Source organism: Doryrhamphus excisus, chromosome 18 (assembly GCF_030265055.1).
Source record: "Doryrhamphus excisus isolate RoL2022-K1 chromosome 18, RoL_Dexc_1.0, whole genome shotgun sequence".
Classification (NCBI taxonomy): Eukaryota; Metazoa; Chordata; class Actinopteri; order Syngnathiformes; family Syngnathidae; genus Doryrhamphus; species Doryrhamphus excisus.
The window spans coordinates 3,545,384-3,564,049 of record NC_080483.1 but is presented as its reverse complement, the minus strand read 5'-3'; the positions used below and the strand labels follow the sequence as shown (position 1 = coordinate 3,564,049).

At 47.4% G+C, this 18,666-nt stretch overlaps 2 protein-coding genes across 6 annotated transcripts; one reads left to right on the top strand and one right to left on the bottom strand.

The window, feature by feature from the left end:
• Positions 1-87: 87 nt before the first annotated feature.
• LOC131106067 (potassium voltage-gated channel subfamily KQT member 2) lies at positions 88-10,814 on the top strand. 4 transcript variants are annotated; one of them, XM_058054791.1, is made up of 19 exons: positions 90-586; positions 1,249-1,402; positions 1,497-1,587; positions 1,670-1,796; positions 1,871-2,046; positions 2,692-2,817; positions 2,925-3,035; positions 3,114-3,209; positions 4,222-4,316; positions 4,382-4,450; positions 4,594-4,623; positions 4,688-4,767; positions 4,839-5,033; positions 5,243-5,290; positions 5,363-5,471; positions 8,481-8,612; positions 8,681-8,801; positions 8,867-9,042; positions 9,117-10,814. In XM_058054791.1, exons 1-19 carry the CDS (start codon positions 454-456, stop codon positions 9,733-9,735), a joined length of 2,688 nt encoding a protein of 895 aa, XP_057910774.1. In that variant the 5' UTR covers positions 90-453; the 3' UTR covers positions 9,736-10,814. The 4 variants fall into 4 exon arrangements, with proteins under 4 accessions (XP_057910775.1, XP_057910777.1, XP_057910774.1 ...); XM_058054793.1 differs by having other exon boundaries at positions 1,252-1,402; positions 9,117-10,813; XM_058054792.1 differs by lacking the exon at positions 5,243-5,290 and having other exon boundaries at positions 88-586.
• ddx27 (DEAD (Asp-Glu-Ala-Asp) box polypeptide 27) lies at positions 10,796-18,422 on the bottom strand. Of its 2 annotated transcripts, none has more exons than XM_058054796.1 (21): positions 18,212-18,422; positions 17,660-17,815; positions 17,515-17,574; positions 17,232-17,418; positions 17,048-17,100; positions 16,876-16,959; positions 16,527-16,632; positions 16,282-16,455; positions 16,070-16,220; positions 15,898-15,997; positions 15,670-15,811; positions 15,448-15,601; positions 15,282-15,363; positions 15,033-15,210; positions 14,848-14,954; positions 14,660-14,753; positions 11,761-11,852; positions 11,554-11,674; positions 11,389-11,482; positions 11,214-11,273; positions 10,796-10,945 (listed from the first exon to the last, which is right to left on the bottom strand). In XM_058054796.1, the coding sequence occupies exons 1-21, from the start codon at positions 18,293-18,295 to the stop codon at positions 10,930-10,932; spliced, it is 2,295 nt and encodes a 764-aa protein (XP_057910779.1). In that variant the 5' UTR covers positions 18,296-18,422; the 3' UTR covers positions 10,796-10,929. The 2 variants fall into 2 exon arrangements, with proteins under 2 accessions (XP_057910779.1, XP_057910778.1); XM_058054795.1 differs by having other exon boundaries at positions 10,798-10,945; positions 11,389-11,485; positions 18,212-18,421.
• Between the last annotated feature and the right edge of the window lie 244 nt (positions 18,423-18,666).

Sequence of the window (18,666 nt, the reverse complement as noted above, 5' to 3'; positions counted from 1 at the left end):
TTGGTCCTCTGCTTTATGACATCATCACATCCTTCCTCAGCTCTTTTCCTCAATCCTGTCACCTCTCTCTTAACTCTCTATCTCCCCTGTTCCTTCGGTGGTTGTCAAGGTAACCACGGCCTGTTGCCATGGGGACTGAAGGTCGGACATTAAAAAATGACATGCAGTTGCACGCTGTCTCGTAGATCAAATATATCATTTGATCAATGGGATGCTTTTTGGCAGTCCGCTGGATCGATACCCCGCCAGTGACGTCATTCTCCTTCCGGTCTGCGCGGGAAGTCGCTGAGGTGGAGACAAAATAATCTGCAGATCAGCAGCTTGTTTGTCTCCTCAGCATCTCTCCTCTTCATCCTCGCTTCTCCGAGCAGCGATGCTCCAAGCGGACCGGGCCGCCTTCAGTGGAGTGTCCGCCGGCTGCCAGTGAACGTCGGGCTCGATTCTCTCTCCGTCATGGTGCAAAAGTCGCGTAACGGCGGCGTGTTCCCCGGAGCCCAGGCCGACCAGAAGAAGCTGAAGGTCGGTTTCGTAGGTCTGGAGGCCGGGGGGACTGAGTCCAGCAGGGACGGAGCGCTACTCATTGCAGGTGAAAACCCGGTCCGCTGATTCGGGCATTGTCGTGACGTCACAAGATAAATAAAATGGCAGCAAACAGAGTGTATTTGGACCAGCATGTACCAAGACTGGATGATAGAAGCTGATTAATTAATCACACCATTGTAGGAAATGTACGCTAACCTCTTCTAGTGGCACAGGAATGAAAATATGAATAAGTCATTTATATTAAATAAATGTAATAACCATGGACTGATAAACCAACTCTAGTTTTCTTTGCTAGTTCGGTTCCTTTGGTCAATTGTGAGCACAGAACCGGACCAAATGCCTCAGAGATGGCAATGTGAACGCAGAGCAAAATAGCGGATATGATGCCACCCAAGATGAGCAAAACCAGACCATGGTTGAGTGACAGTCATGAAAAAAATCAATGATATGTAAGCCAGAAACATCCAGCAGTGATACATCTTGGAGCTTTCCCACAGGCGTGCTGATCCTTATTCCCTGACTCTCCAGGAACATTTTCAACATCTTCATGCAATTTATATCCACTTGGTTAAATCTCAGATTTAATTCCGAACCAGAAGATGTGTGGACTCTAACCGTATCTTTTTGTGTTTGGTTGTGACCACAGCAGCGGACGATTAGTGTGATCTTTGTTGTTTGACAACACAAATGATTGTTCTTCTTGAGGAGCTGATGAAGGTCCTCGCCGGCAGCGCAGCAGCGTCTCCGGAGGAGGCAAGAAGCCCCCTAAAAGAAACGCCCTCTACAGGCGTCTGCAGAACTTCCTGTACAACGTCCTGGAGAGACCCAGAGGATGGGCTTTCATCTATCACGCTTACGTGTGAGTCCTGGATCAATAAGTCCTCACATTTCACATCTTTCCACGGAAAGCGGTGATCACTTTCGGAAAGATAAGACTCTTCCTGTCCTTGTAGGTTCCTCCTGGTCTTCTCCTGTCTGGTTCTGTCCGTCTTCTCCACCATCCGAGAGTATGAGAAGAGCTCAGAGGATGCGCTCTACATCTTGGTAATGGTCCATTATTGGTCCATTCAGCGCCATCAATCAGTCATCACTCTGACCCAAAGGATGGCGTTCTCGTCGGTAACAGGAAGTGGTGACCATTGTGGTGTTTGGGGTGGAGTACATGGTTCGCATCTGGGCCGCGGGGTGCTGCTGTCGCTATCGGGGCTGGAGAGGTCGACTTAAATTCGCCAGGAAACCGTTCTGCGTCATCGGTGAGTGCCGACACTCGTGTGAATCACACCGCGGAAGAATGCTCCGACTGACCCAACCTCTGGTCCGACCGCAGACATCATGGTGCTGATTGCGTCCATATCCGTGCTGGCCGCGGGGACGCAGGGAAATGTCTTCGCCACCTCGGCCATCCGCTCGCTGCGTTTCCTTCAGATTCTCCGAATGATCCGAATGGACCGGCGGGGTGGAACCTGGAAGCTACTGGGCTCGGTAGTGTACGCCCACAGCAAGGTAACGCCTCCACTTTGACCCCATCCCAGCAGGCTGTGTCTCAACTGGCGCTTAGTACTCACACTTAGCCTTTTGAGTGCATGAGTGCGTGTTGTACTCCAAATGAGTGCACAGTCGCTATGAAGGCTACGTAGCGGATGAGGAGGGCCCAACTCCATTGGTTGTAATTTACCATTAAAAAGGACAGAAGAAGAAAAAGTAAATATTGCAACTGTCAGTTCTGATAAAGTGCATAACAAATTATATCTGGTCAGGATGCCTCCACGGACGCCTCCTCCAGGAGGTGTTTTAGGACACGTCCTACCGGGAGGAGGCCTGAGGAATGACTGTAGCATTAGAGAGACTCTGTCTCTCAACTAGCCCGGGAACACCTCGGGATCCATCAGGAGGAGCTCGACAAAGTAGCTGGGGAGTGGGATGTCGGCCTTCCGTGCCCCCGCAGCCAGACCTCAGATAAGGAGGAACAGGAACTAAGTACACATTACAAAATGAGATTGTACTCCACATCACACAGTAGCAAAATCTGTAACATTTGAAAAACTATGATGTCATTCCATTGGATGCTCACATGTTGTCCTACTAGTCTTCAAGACACAAGACAGCCAATGTGTGTGTGTGTGTGTGTGTGTGTGTGTGTGTGTGTAGGAGCTGATCACCGCTTGGTACATCGGCTTCCTGTGTCTCATCCTGGCCAGCTTCCTGGTTTATTTGGCAGAGAAAGAAGACAACGAGCAGTTTGAGACGTACGCTGATGCCCTTTGGTGGGGACTGGTGAGACTCATTTGCAAGCAACAGTGGACCATGTCTTCTAATGCCAAACATGCTAATGAGATTGCATTAGCATGAGATGCCATGTCTTTTTTCTTTGTCTCTGTCAGATCACCTTGACAACCATTGGTTACGGAGACAAGTTCCCCATCACCTGGAATGGACGTCTGCTGGCGGCGACCTTCACTCTCATTGGAGTGTCCTTCTTTGCCCTCCCAGCTGTAAGTGTGTGTGTGTGTGTGTTACCTGAGTTAGCCTGGTGACTGACCTGCTCTCTTGTCTCTCTCATTCTTTGTCAGGGCATCCTGGGGTCTGGTTTTGCTCTGAAGGTTCAGGAGCAGCACAGACAGAAACACTTTGAGAAGAGACGCAACCCAGCAGCTGGGCTCATACAGGTATGACCACATACAGGCATGACTTCATACGGGCGTGACCTCATACGGGCGTGACCTCATACGGGCGTGACCTCATGCTCCGGGCGTGACCTCATGCTACGGGCGTGACCTCATACAGGCATGACCTCATGCGGCCGTGACCTCATACTACAGGCGTGACCCCATGCGGCCGTGACCTCATGCGGGCGTGGCCTCAAACTACGGGCGTGACTTCATACGGGCGTGACCTCCTCATACTACAGGCGTGACCTCCTCATACTACAGGCGTGACCTCATACTACAGGCGTGACCTCATACTAAAGGCGTGACCTCATACGGGCGTGACCTCATGCTACGGGCGTGACCTCATGCTACGGGCGTGACCTCATGCTACGGGCGTGACCTCATGCTACGGACGTGACCTCATGCTACGGGCGTGACCTCATACTACGGGCGTGACCTCATACTACGGGTGTGACCCCATACGGCCGTGACCTCATACTACAGGCGTGACCTCATACTACAGGCGTGACCTCATACGGGCATGACCTCATACTACAGGCGTGACCTCATACTACAGGCGTGACCTCATACTACAGGCGTGACCTCATACTACAGGCATGCCCTCATACTACAGGCATGACCTCATACTACAGGCATAACCTCATAGGGGCGTGACATCTACGGGCGTGACCTCATACGGCCGTGACCTCATACGGCCGTGACCTCATACGAGCATGACCTCATACTACAGGCGTGACCTCATACTACAGGCGTGACCTCATACTACAGGCGTGACCTCATACTACAGGCATGACCTCATACTACAAGCATGACCTCATACTACAAGCATGACCTCATACTACAGGCATAGCCTCATACTACAGGCATAACCTCATAGGGGCGTGACCTCATGCAGGCGTGACTTCATAAAGGCATGACCTCATACAGGCGTGACCTCATACAGGCATGACCTCAAACAGGTATAACATCAAAGCATGTGAACGGAAGTAACCCGAGTCTCGCTCTCCAGGCGGCGTGGAGGGTCTACGCCACAAACTTGAGTCGATCCGACCTGACGTCAACATGGGACTATTACGAGAGGACTGTGTCCGTCCCCATGTACAGGTGAGTGAGATCCCCATTAGGGAAACATATCAGGCAGCAGGAAGTGTCATCGCATGTCTCTGCAGGTTAATCCCTCCCCTCAATCAGCTGGACCTGCTGAGGAACCTCAAGAACAAGTCTGGGCTTTCGTTCAGGTTGTATGTCTTTTCTATCATCAGTGTGAAGCACGAAGGCTTACCTTCAGGCTTACCTTCAGGCTTACCTTCAGGCTTACCTTCAGGCTTACCTTCAGGCTTACCTTCAGGCTTACCTTTCTGTCTGTTTTGTCCACCTTCAGGAAGGACGTCCAACCAGAACCGTCTCCCAGGTCAGAATCCGAGATAATCTAAAAATTAGGCAAGCACACTTTGACCATCGACCTGTCCCCACAGTCAGAAGGTCAGTCTGAAGGAGAGGGTCTTCTCATCTCCACGCAGTTCAGGAACCAAAGGAAAAGGTTCTCCTCAACACGGTGAGTGGTCCTTTAAGTGGATGTGTTCCTGAAGATAGGAAGTGGGTCAACATACTACTACCTTTCTCCAGTAGTTGGCCCAGGAGTTCCTCTTGGAGTTCCCAGTGTCCCTGGGGGTGTTCAGGCTTTGCGACGCTCCCCCAGTATAGATCCCAGTCTGGAGGACAGTCCCAGCAAGGTTCCTAAGAGCTGGAGCTTTGGAGAACGCAGCAGAACCAGACAGGCCTTCAGGATCCGAGGAGCAGCCTCTCGCCAGAACTCTGAAGGTAAGAAGGTCAGGGCTCACAACGTTGAACGTCTTGCAAAGTCCTGTTCAGTCTTTGATCCATTTGAACCTCAAACCTGAGGACACATACACAAAACAAGGTAGGAGACAAGGGAAGGAGGCAGGCAAGAAAGTGAGGATGCTTTGACAGGGTAGCGCTTCACGTTGTTGTGGTGGCGGTGCTGATGCTGAGGTTGTTTGTCTTGGTAGTTCTCATAGAGATGCAGGATGAGGAGTTCAGACAAAAGAGCTCGCCAGGTTAGCGCACACACACACACACACGTATGCCAACACACGTGCACGCTCGGCAGTGACGTGTCACTGTTGCAGACGCCAGCCTGCCGGGAGAAGACATGGCCGACGATAACAAGAGCTGTCACTGCGAGTTTGTCCCGCAGGACCTGACCCCCGGCATCAAGGTCACCATCAGAGCCATCTGGTATGGACGCTTCCGGAACGTTCACGCCCGCTTTATTGACTTCATCATCGCTTTGCTGGCGTTTATTTGCTGCACTCGAGTCATTTTACTTTTGATTCATTTTCATTTCTTTTTGTTTTCATTTATTTTGCTCACCCAGGCTCACCCAGGTCACCATCAACTGTTGGGTAAGAGCAGACAGGCTGTGTCTCAATGGAGTACTACCCACTACCCACTCGTCAACCACCAGCATTCGCCAATGTTTTATTGCCATAAAGTACCCTCCAGATTTTTCCCCCACAATCATTCATTCCTTCATTAATTTTCTACCGCTTATCCTCAAGAGGGTCGCGGGGGTGCTGGAGCCTATCCCAGCTGTCTTGGGGGTTTTCTCCGGGTACTCCGTAGGTATGAATGTTGAATGGTTGTTTGTCTATATGTGCCCTGTGATTGGCTGGCCACCAGTCCACCAGTCCAGGGTGTACCCCGCCTGGAGCACCATCAATCAGCAATCAGTCATCACTCTGACCCAAAGGATGCCGTTCTCGTCGGTAACAGGAAGTGGTGACCATCGTGGTGTTTGGGGTGGAGTACATGGTTTGCATGTGGGCTGCGGGGTGCTGCTGTCGCTATCGGGGCTGGAGAGGTCGCTCTAAATTCGCTAGTAAACTGTTCTGCGTCATCGGGTGAGTGCCGACACTCGTGTGAATCACGAGTGGCCACCAGTCCAGGCGGGGTACACCCACCAGCCAATCACAGGGCACATACAAACAACCATTCAACATTCATACCTACGGAGTACCCGGAGAAAACCCACACATGCGTGAGAACATGCAAACTCCAGAGGGTGGAATTGAAACCTGGTCTCCTAGCTGTGAGGTCTACGCACTAACCACTCGACCGCTGTGCAGCTTATTTGACAATCATTAAAAATTAATTTGTTAGGACTTTTTCTAGATTTCACCCTCATAGCCAAGATGCGTTCAGTAAATTAGCAAATGTGCATTTTAGCTGTGCGGTACAGACGCTAGTATATGTTGCCGTACGTGTCAACGATAACAACTTACAGAAGTCACTCCTTATCGGGACATCCTTCCATCTGCGGCACGGGCGTCCAAACGTTTTTCCAGCGAGGGCCACTTCCTGAAAAATGAAGGGGGCTAGGCAGGGAAGCAGGCTGGGGGGCCTGGAGGATATGCAACCTTGCCACATTTGACAGTATTTCATTTTTGTTACTAGAATTAGGTCATTTTTCCTCATAATATTACAACGCATGCCTAACGTATTGCCGGAGCCTCACTTCCTGTCATCGGAGACATCTACAGGAAGCGTTGTCTCAGGAGGGCATCACAAATTGCTAAGCACACAGACGGTTTTTACAGCTTATTTCTTCATTTATTTATTTATATGGTATTTATAAATTTGCACTTCTGGTTGGATGCTAATGTTACCTCCCTAAATTAGACTTCAAGCATGCTCTGCTAATTGACAGGAAATAGCCATATTAAGATAATATATATATATATATATATATATATATATATATATATATATATATATATATATATATATAAAGAAATATACATTGAAATATACATCCATTTTGTTCCTTCACTCATTCTTTTGTCTATCTACTTCACTTGCACCTAAAATGGGTGCTAAAGGCGGCCAGGCTTCGGTTCCCACCGCTAGGCGTGTTAGCATTAGCGAATATACACATGTATGTTATATACACAGACTTTCTTTTCTCACATAAACAGCTAATATACAGTACAGATGCATCAAAAGTCACTCTACATGACTATACTACATATCGTGGTGTACTTAAAAAACACTCTTTTTCACCAACCTGAACAGTTGGTCGTCTCTCCATCACAGAAGTTTATTTATCTGTTCTTCACCGCTGTGTGTGGCCTTCCCAACAACCAAGCCGCAATGCCCCCCTGTGGCGCCACTGTGCAACAGCACCGAGCAGCGAAACTACTTTTAACCACAAATTATAGGAAGATTAAATGAAAACCCCTTTGTTTTTTGTTTTTTTTGGGGGGGGGGGTTCAAACCTTTACACTAACTACATTTTGTTGCCCTGTACCAGTGACATGAGCAATAACAATAAAGTTGAATTTAATCTATTCTAAATTAACAAAAACGTCCACAAACTGAACCCGCGTCCACATATCTCCAATAATCCAGAGTCGACGGCACTAGCCAACAAGCTAATAGCCTGAGCTGTCATCTTGTTATCCAGAGCAGCTCTTTAAGGGGTCAGGGAGCGGGAGAGGATCACCAATCTGCTTTTGCACTGCCACACTAGCTGCCATTTGTTTCAAAGACTGAAGTGCGCCAATTGAGACACAGCATCCTAGCTAGCATTCATGTTGTCTATGTTGTTGTCTTTTCTGGTTTCCCGTCTGTCATGTCTTCTCAGTGGTCCTTTTTTTCTCCATGTGTGCTGTGTACTTCACATTCAGCTTTATCCTCTTTGGAGACATCCAGGACCATAACTGTCCCTGGACCTCCACCTTGTTGAATTGTTTGAAGGAGCTTGGTGCGAAAGAACTAGATCAGATCCAACATCAGTAACCTCACAATTGGACAAGTCTTATAGAAAGTCTTCATAGAAGAGTGGAAGCTGCTTTATCTGCTGCTCTTTTTGGTTCTTGTATTATCTGCAAAGACTCCTTCATCCTTCCAGGGAGTCAAATCCTCTCCAGGTCCAAGTCCTCTCCATATTTACACAGGAAGCAAACTGAGACCCAGGTCCAATGTTGACCATGCAGGTCACAAACATGGTTATTCTCGCTAGGACAGCCGATCCACAAACACTGTCAGAGTGATCCATATCTGTAAGAAATATAAAAGATCTCTGCAGGACACAACATAAACTCAGACCCATCATCAGGTATCAATCAAGTCCATCTCAGATATGTTCTAGACTACAGCGACATGCATATCCACCTAAGACACATGTACGGTCCAGAAGAACCGATCCCTCCTCTGTGTTGACTTCCTATTTCCTGTCTGTCCCAGTATCATGCGCTTCATGGTGTCCAAAAGGAAGTTTAAGGAGAGTCTTCGTCCCTATGATGTTATGGATGTAATAGAACAGTATTCAGCAGGACATCTGGACATGCTGGCACGCATCAAGAACCTCCAATCCAGGTACACTCTCGCCAAAGCGCTGACTTCTGTTTAAGTTGTGGTTGTCTGATGGTTTGTCTGATGGTCAGAGTGGACCAAATCGTGGGAAGAGGAACGCCAATCGCAGACAAGGACCGACCAAAATCAGCAGGCGAAGATCTACCCGAGGACCCAAGTATGATGGGGCGACTTGGAAAGGTGGAGAAGCAGGTGAGACTGCCAGGAGTTCTGCTGGTGACAGACCTTCACTTCTCATGTGTCTCCATGTTCCTCAGGTTCTGTCTATGGAGAGGAAGCTGGACTTCCTTGTGAACATCTACATTCAGCGAATGGGAATTCCTCAGGCCGAGACAGATGCATACTTTGGATCCAAGGAGCCTGATCCTGCACCGCCTTACCACAGTCCAGTGGAGCAGCTGGAGAAGAGCCAGTCCATTCACAAGATCCACCAGTCAGTAGCTGCTGCTGGACCACAACACTACTAGTTTGTAGAACCGGAGTGAAATGTTTGTTGTGTTTGCTCAGGGTGTTGCCCGGCGACGGTGCGGACAAGAGTCACTTCGGGACAAAGATGGTCCGCTCCAGCAGTTCTACCGGGCACAGGAACTACAACGCCGCCACCTGCACCCCCTCCACCTCTTGGCAGCCAATCAGTTCTCATCTTCACCAGCAGGCCCCTCACCCGCCTCAGCGTAGCCATGGCAACACTCCGAGCCCTGCAGGTGACGCCTCGCTCGTTCGACTCCCACCGCCGCCGGCTGGTGAACGACACGGAGGAAACCGTTCCAACCGCCACAGTGTCGGAGAGCGTGCGGGTGCCGAAAGATCAGAGAGGGGAGCTGAGAGCACCCACGAGGAGGGCAAGCTGGACAGCGACGCCTCCGTATCCATCCCATCTGTGGACCACGACGAGCTGGAGCGCTCCTTCAGCGGCTTCTCCATCTCGCAGTCCAGAGAAAACCTAGACTTCCTCAACAATGGCTTCTACTCAGCTGCTGCCAACCTGGGGGAACGCCGCGGCGTGGGCGGAACCTCCTGCTGTGCCACCATTCGACCATACATTGCAGAGGCTGAGTCAGACTCGGACTCGGAGCTCTGTGCCCCCTCGCCACACTCGGACCACGCCTGGACCGGAACCAAGTAGATTTGAGTGTAAAGCAAGCAGAACCAGCAGAACTGCATTAATAATAATAATAATAGTAATAACAATAGAAATGTGAATGACAAAAACACCAGCTGGAGTGACAGTGAAGTGAAAACACACCAGCTGGGTTTGTGTCGTCGACTTTTTTTCTTTTTTTTTTACAATGACAGGACACACTCACTCCTGATTGGTTCGCTGAAAGGATGCACTCAGTCCTGACTGGTTCACTGAAAGGATGCGATCGCTCCTGATATGTTCACGGCAGGGACACACTCACTCCTGATTGGTCCACACTAGTTGCCTGCTTGTGTCCACTTTGTTTCGACACACACATCACCGCTACATGTATTGTTACTGTGTTATTGTCATGTCACATATGGACCTGAAGGGGGCGCTAATTCTCAGAACAAAGTCTTGCCTTTGAATCGTCAACATTGCAAAGACGAACAATAACAGTAGAAGCTTTTCTAGTCTGACTCCACACACATTAAGGTAGCCGATGATGCTAGGTGAGCCCTTCGAACGCTAGCAACGCTAAAATTAACTCCACGGGTGTAAAAGCTTTTTAAAATAATCTCATATTATGCTACTTTAGCATGGCTTGATATATTAAAGAGCGGCGAAAACGCTAACAAGTCTGAGGAACTAATAACAGACGTTATATATAGACAAGTACGTAGTGTGAAATGGAGCAATTTATCCGAACGTTAATTAAAAAGCTAATGAGACAATGACGCGCTTAGCGGTCACGTGACACCAGCGACCGAGAAATACTTAACATGGCGATGTCCATGGCATTATAATCATCATAATAATCCAAATATATATCCATGCAGCATGGCAGTCATTAAGTTCACTTTCGCTTATTGAAGATAGGGATAAACTTTTGGACTCGTTTGTGACGAGCACTTGCACTTCCTAACCTGGCCTACAGGGGGCGTCGTCAGGTCCATTGACTATTACTGTAGCAAAGTGTTTTATTTAACGTGGCTTCCATGTGTGACTGATTGTACTTACTAGTATTCTCAATAAAATCACTTGTTTCTTTTATGGTGTTTAACTACACTGTTGTACATTTTCTGCTTGACAAACCAAACACTGCTTTGTAACATTTCTTCACAATGTATTTATAACTCTTGGATGAAGAACAAGGAAGATTTACACTTAAGACACAGCCGCCATTGTGGACCCCACTCACTTCCTCCTGAACCTGCACGACAAGAAAGCATTTAGAATGTCAACCAGGCCTTGAAGAAGAAAATCAAAATCAAATCAACTTTATTTGTAGAGCACTTTTCTTGCAGAGACATGCAACACAAAGTGCTTTACAGAATTAAAAACAATTACCACAATTAAAAAGAAAAACAATTACAAAGAAAGCCCCTCCCACCCACCCTCCATAGTACACACACACACACACACACACACACACACACAGTAGGGAGACATGGCATGGCAAAAAGAAGAATTAAAAGTACCTGGAGCCGCCTGAACGCTTCCTGTCCAAACCCAGGCGCTTCCTGTCGCTGAAGGATGGCCTGAAAGCACACATATTAACATTAATATTAAAACAATTACAGTAGGAATGTAATAAAATAATTGAAATGAAATGAATGACAATAATAATAAAGCAAAGCGCGAGAAGTGACCCACCCTGCTCTGTACTGTTTGAGAGCTTTGTTGCTGACGTTGGTTAGTTCCTTGTCGAACACAGACTTGCGGCCTCCTTTTCCTGCTTTCTGATTGGCTGCTAAAAACAAGGGGGCGAGGCGATGTTCAGCCCGTGTGCCCTTACCACGTTTGATTTTGCATTCTGACCTTTACGTGGCGCCTCATCCTCGGCCATCGCTCTTGCTCGCTTGGGTCGCCGCTCCCTCTTGGCTGCTCGCTCTGCGAACATCTGGGCCTTCAGGATCTCAAACTGAGTGCGCTCCTCAGGCTGACATACGCACACAAACACGCAAACGTGTTGACTTCACATGAACGGGAGATCAAGTTGTCGCAAAGAGAAAAGAGGAAACTGACCGTCATATCTTTCTTCTTGCTGTCCTTCACAAACTTGTCTCTTTTCTTCTTCCCTCGCAGGGCCAAGTCAAACTCCTGCAGCGCCTTTGACACTGATATCACACACACACACACACACACACACACACACACAACTCCAATGTATACAAATACAATATATACAACCAGCAGAGAGCTGGTCGAGCTACTGCATACAGAACTAGAGTGCATAGACCTACATTGTACGAGACTAGTGTACTGAGCTACAGTGCGTAATACATAGCACATAGCTAATACATAGCACCAGAATGTATAGAATTAGAGAATATAGAACTAGAGCAAATAGAATGTATAGGGCTAGAGCTAGTACATAGCGCTAGACCAGGGGTGGGCAAACTACGGCCCGGGGGCCCACATCCGGCCCGCCAAGTGTTTGAATACGGCCCGCCTGTTCTTTCCAAAGTATTTCATTTAAACTCAACATACAACCTGGCATCACGGCTTGAGCCAACCTTTTGATGGTGGAAGTGGCTGTTTTATCAATTTCGTTATTTGATGTGGTCTGTTGTTTACAAAATTCATTCATTCATTTTCTACCGCTTATCCTCACTGGGCTCCAAAAATTATTGTTTGTCTATATGTGCCCTGTGAGTGGCTAGCGACCAGTCCAGGGTGTACCCCGCCTCTCACCCGAAGACAGCTCTTCGGCACATATAGACAAACAACCATTCACACTCACATTCATACCTATGGACAATTTGGAGTGGCCAATTAACCTAGCATGTTTTTGGAATGTGGGAGGAAACCGGAGTACCCGGAGAAAACCCACGCATGCACAGGGAGAACATGCAAACTCCACACAGAGATGGCCGAGGGTGGAATTGAACCCTGGTCACCTTGCTGGGAGGTCTGCGCGCTAACCTAATAATAATAATAAATGTAATTTATAATGCACTTTACATCAAATAAATGATCTCAAAGTGCACATATAGCAGATTGTACAACACTTTTACTTGTAAAAATGGACTATTACTTGTAAAATACTATAGAGTCTGCCCCCCCCCCCCATCAATTTTGTTAAATGAAAAAGCGAGTCAAAAAGTTTGCCCACCCCTGCGCTAGACTGTATACTGTACAACTAAGCTACAGCTTAAGAGGGAGTGAGCACAGTAGAGCTAGAGCATATAGAACTGGTGTATCAAGGTAGAGTGTAAAGACCTAGAGCAGAGGTCTCAAACACGCGGCCCGTGGAACAAATGTGGCCCGCAGGACACTAGTTTGAGGCCCCCGCCTTGATATGAAAGTTTAATGTTAGTGCGGCCTGCGCAAGTTTGATATGGATGCTGTATGGTATCATGTACCCAGAAATAATTATTACGTTTGATTAATGTTCTTGTTGAAGGTTAAATAACTGTTAATAGTTATCCTCCCTATCCGTGTGGAAGTGGTAAGTTTTTGGCTATTTAAGTTTAAAGGAGATAACTTGAAGGCTACCGTTTAGGTCGCTAGCTGTCTAGTTTGCGAGTTAGCATGTGTCTCAAGACCCTGCAGTTGCGCAATATGTTGTAAATAAAAAAAGTCAGGGCTCTACATTAAAAAACAAAATGACTTGCCCATAGGGAATCCTTAAGGTGAGAACTACTTGCCCGAACTTGCCCCATGTAAAATGAAAAGACTGCCATAATGATATCATGTAATTTTTTATGGCATCACATGAGAATCTCAAATAAAGATGAAATGAGAGTACTACCATACTACCTTACACATGGTAGTCGTAGTAAGCAGTGATATTTATAAGTTGTGCACCACAATGAAACATTATTGAATAGACACATTTGTGTACTAGTAAAGTGTTTTTAATTCAGAAAAAAAGCTCAATGGTCAAACAATAATTTGTGAAGCAAAGATGAGGGAAATACGCAGAGAAATGGAAGCGCTAGATTTTGTAGCTTGTGCAATGTCAGCACTTGACCACTTCAAATTGTCACAGCAATGTGATTCACTCACCTGTGCCATCATTTGATTTGCTGCCGCTAATAAAATACTTGTTTAGGAGGCACTGGTTCATAACTTTTTGCTGTTTCCTTCAGAAATAGACGATGTTGGCAGCGACGCCATGATGGATGTTTTTGTAGTCAAACGATCGCTGATTGGTTGATCGCGAACAACTGGTGTGGGTAAAACGCGGACTGTGGACTGCGGACCGCGGTCTAAATAAACGATTCTGATTGGTCCATTTCAAGATTTGCAAGGATTGCTCTGCAAATTACCACCGGAATTACGCAGTCCGTGTTTTACCAACACCCAACAAGAACCGCTTTAAAAAAAAAAACTCTTGGCAGTATGGCATGCTAAAGTGCACTTGCCCGACGGGAATATCACTGATTAGATTTACTTGCCCGAATTTTGTTTTAACTTGCCCCGGGCCATCTGTACATCGTTATTGTCGAGCCCTGAAAGTATAAATGTGACTATAGTCGTGTTTTGCCATGTCTACAGGGCTCTAATAATGCTTTGTTCATTTTAATCTGAAAAAAATCATTTGTCTACCCACCAACTATATGTGGTTTCTTAAGTTTTTATTATTTGCCGTTTTATTATTATTACTATATTTATTTATTACTGATTGATTGATTTTCTTTATTCTTCATTTGTTTATTTATTTTTCATCTTATTTTGTGTAGAAAAATAAAAAGTAAGATATTTGAGAACAGTGGAATGTTTTATCAGAGCTTTTCTTGTAGAAAATTGGAACCAAAGCGAAGTTTTTTTAATTTTTTGGTTTTTAATAAATGCGTTTTTTTTGGAAAACCTGATGCGGCCCAGTCTCACCCAGACCCGAGCTCCAGTGGCCCCCAAGTAAATTGAGTTTGAGACCCCTGACCCAGAGTGTATTGCTGTGGTCCCACTTTCTACTCACTGCGGCTCTGTTTCCTCTCCTGCTGCGTCTGAAACCAAACCCTCTGAGAGTCATTGGGGGCGGAGCCTTCCAGACGCTTCTGTGCCACACTCAACTGCATCCCCGCACACAGAAATTCCATGGTTGGTTGTCATGATTGACATAATGAATGGCATACAGTACGCTGGTTCAAAGACGTGTGCACGTACCTTGGCCTCGGAGGCGGCCAGCTCTTTTTCTTCCTTCTCCAGCTTCATGACGGCTTCCAAGTCTTTCTCCAGTTTGGAGATGAGGTCTCTGAACTTGAGGACGACGTCTGGGTCAGACATAAAGACAGTTTGGTGCCACAAGACCAGAATGGCGGGTAATGTTTCTACCCGTCACCAGTCGGTACCTGGAGGCAGCACGCGAGCCTTCACCGAGTTCTTTGCTGACTTGACCACTTCCTTCAGCATCTTCCGCTCAGACTCCCCGACCAGCGACACCGAGCGACCCGAGCGACCGGCTCTGGCGGTACGGCCCACTCGGTGGACGTAGTGCTTGACCGTGGACGGCATGGTGAAGTTGATCACCTGGCACGGGAGAAGAGAGGAACAGGTCCTCAGTAAACCTTGTCTGCTCGGGTCCATCTGGAGGCTCTCACCGTTTTCACGCCGTCGATGTCCAGACCTCGGGCAGCAACATCAGTCGCCACCAGGATGTCGATCTGGTCGTCTTTAAAACGTCTGCAGAAACACGCAAACAACATCTTAACTTCACTTCCTGAGGTTCTTTTCTGGGGTTCTGTTTCTGCGTCTCCGTCTATGTACCTGAGGTTCTCCAGTCTCTGGCTCTGGCTCAGTTCTCCGTGCAGTTCCCCGACCTTGAGCCCCATGAGTCCCAGCAGGATGTGCAGTCTATGTGCTTGCTTCCTGGTCTGTGTGAAGACCATCACGTGATCCTGGAAGGTTCTTGTCAACAAAGCTGACACAAACCACAACATCATGACACCAGTTGTGCCCAACAAGCGGTGCAGTCACACACAACAGTACCTGCCACCACCGCCTCGCGGTCCCCCTCGCGGTTGGCTCTGATTCGGACAAACTCCTGTCGCAGGTAGGGAGCTACGTCGGTGTTGCTGTTGACGAAGATCCTGACGGGCTGCTTCAGTGACACAGCTGCCAAGTCCTTCACCTGGAGAGGAAGGTCACATGACACTCGGGCAGTGAAGACACAGGTCACAGGACATTGATGCCAAGTAAGGGGTCAGGTGCGAGAACCTCTTCGGTCATGGTAGCAGAGAACAACATGGTCTGTCGATTGTAGGAGCATAGCCTGATGATCTCCTTCATCTGTTCCTCAAAGTACTCGTCCAACATCCTGACAAGCACAAAAAATGGAAACATTTGCTGTCTCGTGTCCTGCTCTGGTTCTTGCTCGGTTCTTCCTTACCTGTCGGCTTCGTCCAGGATCAGGATCTCAATGTGAGTAAGCTCGAAGCTGGGAGTGTTGTGAAGGTGATCGATGAGTCGACCGGGTGTTGCGATAAGGATGTCTGGCCCCGCCCTCAACACAGCTTCCTGAGACTTGAGGTCCAATCCACCTGCGGAGAGACGAGCGGGTGAGCTGAGGTCCAGAACGACAGCGTGGATGAGGAGTCGTACCAACGGCCAAGCAGGTGGTGATGGAGGTGAACTGGGCCAGCTGACGGGCCACAGAGTGAACCTGAATACCCAACTCTCTGGTAGGAACCAGAACCAACACCCTGGTCACCTGGGACGTTGTGGGCTTGTACACCAACCGTTCCAAAACGGGCAACATGAAAGCTGCTGTCTTTCCTGGGCAGAGGAACAATCCGACAATAACATCTGGTGCGGAACCTTCGCCTTGGATCACATGAGGACTGTACCTGTCCCAGTAGCGGCGCAGGCGCACAGGTCTCGGCCCAGCAGTCCAACAGGGACACATGCCTTCTGAATGGGGGTGGGCTGCTTGAAGCCCAACGATGTGATGGCCTGTAAGAACCCGATACCTTGTTAGCAGCGTGAAACAACAGAAGCAGAACCTGCACTGGGTGAAGAACTTCAAGAGAACCACAGCAGTGAGGACGTTTGTCCCCAAAGTCAGACAAGTCTCTGTGCAGGACCAAAACACTGAAAGTACTTCATAGAACTTTACACGTTTACAAGCAAAAAGAAGACTACAGCAAAAAAAACTTGAGCATCTCCTCAGATGACCAAGCTGTGGAGAAGCGTTACCTTCAGGATGGGTCTAGACAGGTTCATATCATCAAAGGTCAGCGTGTCATCGAACTGTGAGGCGTCTTCATGGAACGACTGAGCCTGAACACACACAAATTTATAAACGCACATCTGTTACCATGGCGACAAAGCACTAAATTCCATAAATAGTCAACCCCCTCTTCCTCACCTCCTCTTCTACCTTCCTCCTTTTCCCTCGTCGTTCCTTCTCTCTCAACGTATCTGCAAGCAGCCAACACTTATGAGCATTGTTGTTAGCATTATGATTAGCATCTTCAGTAGTATCAGCACCTCCTCTGTTACTGCTTCCTTTAAAAATTCAAAATAAAAGTCTCTGGATTGGTGGGACTCACCAGCTTTGGTCAGAATCTCCTCATCGTCAGAGTTAAATTCATCCTCATCTTCATCTTCATCATCATCATCATCCTCCTCCTCCTCATCAGGTTTAATTTCCATCTTCTCTTCTTCCTCATCCTCTTCATCCTTGTCTTCTTTCTTTGTCGCAGAGGACGTGGCTGCATCACTTTGAGATGATTTTTCCTGCAGAGCAAACATGAAGTAGGAGATTTAATGACATACTGATGCACATCAATGGACAGTTGACATCCTGAGCAGTAGAAAGTGGACAGACTGTACCTCAGCTTTTCGCTTCTTTCGAATTTTCTCTATTTTTTGGTCTAGGGTGGTGAGAGTTCTCTGCCACGCAAACAAAAAAGCATCAAGAGGTCAGAACATGGCAGCATAACAGAACTAGGCTGGCATTGGTTCTGGTGGGTTCTACCTTCTTCTTGAGCTGCTTCATCACGTCAGCCATGACCCAGTCGTCATCATGTGCCAGCCCGTCTGTCTCTCCAAACACAAAGTCTGTGTTAAAGTATTTCGCCCCGCGACTCTGACTACCAAACTTCTTCTTCCTGTTCAGAACGATTGGCTCTTCCTGGAACACAAAAGAATGAGAACATGTGAGGAGTCAGCTTGGAAGTAGGTCTGAATGACCAAGAAATGTATTTTGGAACATGGGTAAACAACACAGGACTAAATAATTTTATTATGTGGGGTTTTTGTTGTTGTCCTGTCCCAACAATATGATTAATGAGCTTGTAACTGTTAGCATGTGATGGTACGAGATGAAGTTATCGTCCTATCATGGACACTAGTATGGAATCAGAACAAAAACAACTACTACAACTACTACAACTACTACTACTACTACTACTACTACTACTACTACTGCTATTGTTTATATGTGTATACTTCCGAACAGAACCGAGCTATGTTTGTTTTTTAGCCGCCCGGAGGTGCACTTCTCCGGTGAGAAATATTCCTTCCTCACCTCCTGGTCGGACTCGGTGTCGGGTTCTTCCGGACTCTGCTCCTCGTCCAGGATGGTCCCGATCAGACCCAGCTGCTCCAACATGTTGGAATGATACCGAAACACAGATTCGGAGCAGTTTTTTCCAAGAAGTGGTGACTTTGCTATGGTTTCTCTGCGCACACACGTGTCCAGACGAAACCCGGAAGTAAATAATCTGTTTCCGGTGAAACTTTCCTATGTTCGTCTATGATATTTGTTTGTGCTCAATAATTGTAGCTAAAAAGTACGTGAGCGATGTAAAGGAAGGCTAAACAATAAAACAATGTATACATCAAATATGACCATTTTTCTTTTAGATCTACGACTGAAAGTGGCGATTGTTTTGATTTTCTGTAATATCTGACTGGGCGGATACATCTAAAGTCAACCCCGTCTATGAGCAACGGGGAAGCACGAAGTTAAAATCAAGTACA

Bases quoted from the DNA above. Each gene is read 5' to 3' on its own strand.
- LOC131106067 (XM_058054791.1), top strand. From the start codon at position 454: ATGGTGCAAAAGTCGCGTAACGGCGGCGTGTTCCCCGGAGCCCAGGCC. The intron at 587-1,248 runs GTGAAAACCCGG...GTTCTTCTTGAG, and splicing joins CGGAGCGCTACTCATTGCAG to GAGCTGATGAAGGTCCTCGC. The intron at 5,034-5,242 runs GTAAGAAGGTCA...TTGTCTTGGTAG, and splicing joins CTCTCGCCAGAACTCTGAAG to TTCTCATAGAGATGCAGGAT.
- ddx27 (XM_058054795.1), bottom strand. From the start codon at position 18,295: ATGTTGGAGCAGCTGGGTCTGATCGGGACCATCCTGGACGAGGAGCAG. The intron at 16,456-16,526 runs GTACAGTCCTCA...TCCTCTGCCCAG, and splicing joins CTGCGCCGCTACTGGGACAG to GAAAGACAGCAGCTTTCATG. The intron at 11,853-14,659 runs GTGAGTAGAAAG...GTGTGATATCAG, and splicing joins GGAGAGGAAACAGAGCCGCA to TGTCAAAGGCGCTGCAGGAG.